This window comes from Symphalangus syndactylus, chromosome 14 (assembly GCF_028878055.3).
Source record: "Symphalangus syndactylus isolate Jambi chromosome 14, NHGRI_mSymSyn1-v2.1_pri, whole genome shotgun sequence".
Taxonomy (NCBI): domain Eukaryota; kingdom Metazoa; phylum Chordata; class Mammalia; order Primates; family Hylobatidae; genus Symphalangus; species Symphalangus syndactylus.
Genome location: NC_072436.2, coordinates 52,850,531 through 52,856,530, shown reverse-complemented (window position 1 = coordinate 52,856,530; position 6,000 = coordinate 52,850,531). Strand labels below are relative to the sequence as shown.

The 6,000-nt window shown below is 40.8% G+C and overlaps 1 protein-coding gene across 3 annotated transcripts in view; it reads right to left on the bottom strand.

Moving 5' to 3' along the window:
* Window positions 1-304: 304 nt before the first annotated feature.
* Window positions 305-6,000, bottom strand: part of LYG1 (lysozyme g1) — a 32,505-nt gene continuing 26,809 nt past the window's right edge. For 2 of the 3 annotated variants that reach the window (XM_063617635.1, XM_055242375.2), the window contains 2 exons: window positions 748-880; window positions 305-571 (listed from right to left, as the gene is read on the bottom strand). In XM_063617635.1, coding sequence (XP_063473705.1) covers window positions 453-571; window positions 748-880 — 252 coding nt within the window. In that variant the 3' untranslated portion in view covers window positions 305-452. The remainder of the gene's footprint in view (window positions 572-747; window positions 881-6,000) is intronic. The other variant, XM_063617634.1, reaches the window with a different exon arrangement.

Below are 6,000 nucleotides of genomic sequence, written 5' to 3'. Positions count from 1 at the left end.
GGGTTGCCAGATAAAATACAGGAAGCCCAGATAATTTTGAATTTTAAATAAACAGTTAATAATTTGTTAGTATAAATGTGTTCCAAATATTGCATGGGACTTATACTAAAAAATTATTTGTCATTTATCTGGAATTCAAATTTCACCTGGGCTTCCTACATTTTTGCTTGCTGAATCTGGCAACGCTAGTCAGTGAAAAATAAAATTCACTTCACAGAAACCCACAGCACAGCTAATGTCCGTGAGAATACCTTTAAAGAAACATGGCCCTTGATCCACACAGACATACACTATATATCATAAATGCAGGTCAAAATTCTTCCTGTAATGTGATTCATGTTAATGACTTTTAGGTCAAACAGATTCCCAGTTACAGGTCCCCTTAGCTGGTTTTATCTGTGTAACATTTGAGACTGCATATGTGATCATGGTCTTGGGTTTCATCTGAGGTGTTAGAAGCCATGTCTCTTGAGGTACTTGGCTCGTGCAAGGACATCATTGCAGAAGTCACAGCTCAGGTCCTGACTGCTTCGGACATAGCCAGCACCCCTACTGTAGGCGCAGAGTCCACCTGAAATGCATGAGGTAGGTTAATGCTGACCTGAGATACTCAGCAGTTAACTCTGAGTCTCTTTACTAACTGCCTATTAGGAGGCAGTTGGGGTTTGGGGGAATCTAGTGCAATGTATTACATTTGTCCCTATTAATTCTGTGCTTGAGACAACTGACTGACAGCGTTACACGTACCTCTCAGGTACTGGTCAGGGGTCCAGGTTGGAAACCTCCTCTGGATTTCTTTGATTCTAGTAGTCAGAACTTCAGTCGTCTGGGAAACCTGAGACTCACTAATCCAGGATATGGGAGCATGAGAGTCAGGGTCCTGGAGGGAGGGAGGCAGAGAAGAAGCCATGTAAGCTGGGTGGGAGGGTGATCTGGCTTCTTGGGCTCAGTGGCGCTTGTTCATTTTCCGTCTCTTGTTCTCCTTTCACCTTTGATGGAACCAATGCCACCTTCAGTCTTCTGTGAGATAGGTTAGATAGGGTGGTCATAGCCTCCCTTATGGGGAACAAATTTGCCAGACAGGTGGAGAGAACAAACCACTGACAGTGCACAAACTACATTCGGGACTCAAGGTCAGAATATCCTACAGCGCCAGACACGGTGGCTCATGCCTGTAATCCCAGCACTTTGGGAGGCCAAGGTAGGTAGATCACTTAAGCTCAGGAGTTCAAGACAAGCCTCAGCAACATGGGAAAACTTCATCTCTACAAAAAATACAAAAATTAGCTGGGCATGGTGGTGTGTGCCTGTAGTCCCAGCTACTTGGGAGGCTGAGGTGGGAGGATCACCTGAGCCTAAGAGGATCAATTGAGCCTGGGAGGCAGAGGGTGCAGTGAGCCATGATTGCACCACTGCATTCCATCCTGGGTGACAGAGTGAGACCCTGTCTAAAAAAAAAAAAAAAAATTTGCAGTAAGGAGGACAAAGAACAGAAGGGAAAATCCCCAAATCCAGGCAAGCACAGAAACCCATGATTAGTGTCCTTGGGCTGACCTATGCTCATTATAAGAGTGAAAAAAAAGCACACTCCTGGGCAGAGAATTAAAATGCTGACACACTCGATGTATGTGCTAGCATGCACAACAATAGCACATGTGCATCTAGGAGACCCCGAAACATGCTTAACAGCAATAACCATCCCCTCTCTCTTACGAATAATCATATAAGCTTTCCATGAAGGGATTTTCCCAATGTCACATGAGGCTGTCTCATTCGCCACCCAGCTACCAGAGTGTACTTTTGCTTTGCGATAAACTTCTTCGCCTACTTTTACTTTGCACTTATGCCCAAATTCTTCTGTGCAGCAAAGTCAAGAACTTGCACTGGCCCTCCAACAACACCTGGAGATCAGACAGTAAAGCTATTTATACCTGTTAGAATAGCTACTGTCAAAAATGCAAAAGACAGGTGCTATAATTTGAATGCTTGTCCCCTGTGAAATTCATGTTGAAACTTAATCCCCGATGTGGCAGTATTGAGAGGTGGGGCTTTTAAGAGGTGATTAGATTAATCTATTCATAGATTAATGGATTAGTGGGTTAATGGTTATTACAAGAGTGGGGCTGGTGGCTTTATAAGAAGAGGAAGAGAGATTAAGCCAGCACACTCAGTCTCTCACCATTGAGGCCCTGAGCTACCTTGGGACTCTGAAAAGAGTCCCTGCCAGCAAGAAGGCTCTACCAGATGTGTCCCCTTGACTTTGGAGTCCCCAGCCTCCAGAACTGTAAGAAATAAATTTTATCTTTCATAAATTACCCATATTTAGGTATTCTGTAATAAGCAACAGAAAACAGACTAAGACAACTAGGGTTGGTGAGGATGTAGAGAAACTGGAATCATTGTATATTGTTGATGGCAATGCGAAATGGTGCAGCTACCATGGAAAACTGTATTGTGGTTTCTCAAAAAATTAAAATTAGAAATACCACATGGGCTGGGTGCAGTGGCTCACACCTGTAATCCCAGCACTTTGGAAGGCCAAGGCGGGTGGCTCACCAGGCAGGAGTTTGAGACCTGCCTGGCCAAAATGGTGAAACCCCATCTCTACTAAAACTACAAAAATTAGCCAGGTGTGGTGGGTGCCTGTAATCCCAGCAACTCGGTAGGCTGAGACAGGAGAATTGCTTGAACCCAGGAGGCGGAGGTTGCAGTGAGCTGAGATCGTGCCATTGTACTCCAGCCTGGGCAACAAGAGTGAGACTCTGTCTCAAAAAATTAAAAAAAATAAAGTAAAAATTAATATCATATGATTTAGTAATCCCCTTTCTGGGTATTCATCCAAAAGAATTGGAATCAGGATCTCAAAGAGATATCTGAGCTCCCACATTCATTGCAAAGCTATTCCCAATAGCCAAGAGGTAGAAACAACCTAAATGTACCTGACAGATAAATGAATAAAGACACACATATCCAAGATATACATATCATGGAATATTATTCAACCTTAAAAAGAAGGAAATCCTGCATTATATGACAACATAGATGAATTTGAGGACATTATGTAAGTGAAATAAGCCAGTCACAGGACAAATACTGCATGATTTCACTTATATGAGGTATCTAAAATAGTTAAGTTCATAGAAGCAAAGAATAGAATGATGGTTGCCAGGGGCTGATGGGGAGAGGGAAATTGGGAGTTGCTAATTAATGGGTATAAAATTTTAGTCATGCAAGACAAGTAAGTTCTAGAGATCTGATGTATGACATTGTGCCTATAATTAACAACACTGTATTGTATGCTTACACATCTGTAGCCAGCATTATCCTTAGCAAACTAACACAGGAACAGAAAACCAAATACCACATGTTCTCATTTATAAGTGGGAGCCAGATGATGAGAACACATGGACACATAGAGGGGAACAACACACACTGGGGCCTGTTGGAGGGTGGAGGATGGGAGGAGGGAGAGGGTCGGGAAAAATAACTAATGGGTACTAGGTTTAATACCTGGGTGATGAAATAATCTGTACAACAAACCCCCATGACACACGTTTACCTATGGAACAAACCTGCACATAAACCCCTGAACTTAAAAGTTAGAAAAAAGGCTTTCTTTTTTTTAAATATTAGGTTTGTAACTGTAAATCTCCCTTAAAGCATTTTTACCATATCTCATAGTTTCTAATATCTAGTGTTTCTCTATCATCCTGTTTTAGTTATTTTTAAGTTTCACTATGATTTGTTTCTTTAACCTAAGAGTTACTTAGTGTTGTGTATGTGTGTGTGTGCATGTATTTTGAATTTCCATATGATCAGAGATTTTTAATTCTTAAAATTATCTTCTGGCATAATTGTATTATTGTGAGATCTGAAATTTTTTAGGATTTCTTTAATAGATGATATATGATCAACTTTTGTAAAATGTTCCTCATGTGCATGAGACAATTGTATATATCCTAATGGATACATAAATAATTATATGCCCCTCCTTCTCTCTCTCTTTTTCTTTCCTGCTCTCCCTCCCTCCCCCAATTAACAATCAAGTCTGTTAATTGTGTTTGTTACATGTGTTAATTGTTTTACTTATTTTTCTTCTATATCTTTGCCGGTTTGTTTATTGTATAACCTGTAAATAATCAAGAGAGATGTGTTGAAATTTCCCACTATGATAGCAGGTTTATTATTATAGTAATAATAATTTATGCTGCATATATTTTGAGGCTATTTTACTGGTGTCTACTTGTTTTAAATTGCTATACTTCCTTGATAAATTCAATCATTTTTGTTATGTCATGATTCGCTCCATCCCAAATATTTTTTCTTCTAAAGTGTATTTTATTTAATGTATCATAGTTATCAACATTATTTTGATTATTGTATTCCTGATAGGTCTTCTTTTACCATACTTTTACTTCAAACTTTTGCATATTCAAATGCTTTAAGTGTTTCTCTCATAAACCATGTAAATCTGGATTTGGGCTTTTAATCTCATTCATACATCTGTGTCTTTAAACCAGTAGGTTTCCTCTGTTTATATTTATTGCAATTATTAGTATCTTGTGGTTGCTACTGTTGTCTTAATTTGTTATTTCAATGTGTCCCTCTTTTTCTACACTCCTTTTTACTCCTGTCTTAATTATTATTATTATTAATATTATTAGAGACAGGGTCTCACTCTCTCGCCCAGACTGGAGTGCAGTGGTGTGATTTCAGCTCACAACAACCTCCGCCTCCCAGGCTCAAGTGATTCTTCTGCCTCAGCCTCCTGAGTAGCTGGGATTACAGGTACCCGCTACTACTCCCTGGCTAATTTTTGTATTTTTAGTAAAGACAAGATTTCACCTTGTTGGCCAGGCTGGTTTCAAACTCCTGACCTCAAATGATCCATCCACCTCAGCCTCCCAAAGTGCTGGAATTTTAAAGACGTGAGCCACTGTGCCCAGCCTATTTTGTAACCGAAACTATGTCTCAACCTAAATAAGGCACCACCACTGCTTCCAGCACCCATCATATTGACCAAACCTATATCCTGGGTTTTACTTAAAATGTAGTTCAGGGACCAGCAACATCACCAACAACTGAGAACTTATTTATTAGAATTGCAGAACTTTGGGCCCCATTTCAGACCTACTGAATCAGAATTGTCATGTAAACAAGAGCTCCAGGTGTTCGTATGCACAATAAGCTTCGAGAGTTAGTAAACTAGACTTAAAAAAAAAAAATCAATCTGTGGCCGGGTAAAGTGGCTCACTCCTGTAATCTCAGCACTTTGGGAGGCTGAGGCAGGCAGACCACTTGAGTCCACGAGTTCGAGACCAGCCTGGGCAACATGATGAAACCCCGTCTCTACAAAAAATAGAAAAATTTGCCAGGCATGGTGGCGCATGCTTGTAATCCCAGCTACTCGGGAGGCTGAGGAGGATCGCGTGAGCCCAGGAGGCAGAGGTTGCAGTGAGCTAAGATCATGCCACTATACTGCAGCCTAGGTGACAGAGCCAGACCCTGTCTAAAAAAAAAAAAAAAATCTGTTAAGATGATAGATCTCATGTTAAGTGTTCCTGCCAAAGAAAAAAGGTAGTAAAGTTACAAGGTTTGGGCTAAGGAAGGGACGAGCAAACATTTCACTGCTGCCTCAGCATAAGGGTGTAACTCAGTTAATGACTGAGTTAGTGTAGGTAGCAGTGCGATGCCCTCCTTCAATGCTGCCAATGCAAACCCTCCAAACAGGCCAGAAAGGGGTTTTTCTTTCTGAACTTGCAATTCTTTTTCCAGATGATCTGAATGTCTAAAGGGACTTCTAACCCTTCTTATACACCTTTGATAACCACTTCCATTAGGTTTCATCATATTTGGGAGAAATGTCCAAATCTAGAGAATTCTCTTTTTTTTTTTTGAGAGGAGTCTCACTCTGTCGCTCAGGCTGGAGTGCAGTGGTGTGATCTCAGCTCACTGCAACCTCCACCTCCCAGATTCAAGCAATTCTCCCACCTCAGCCTC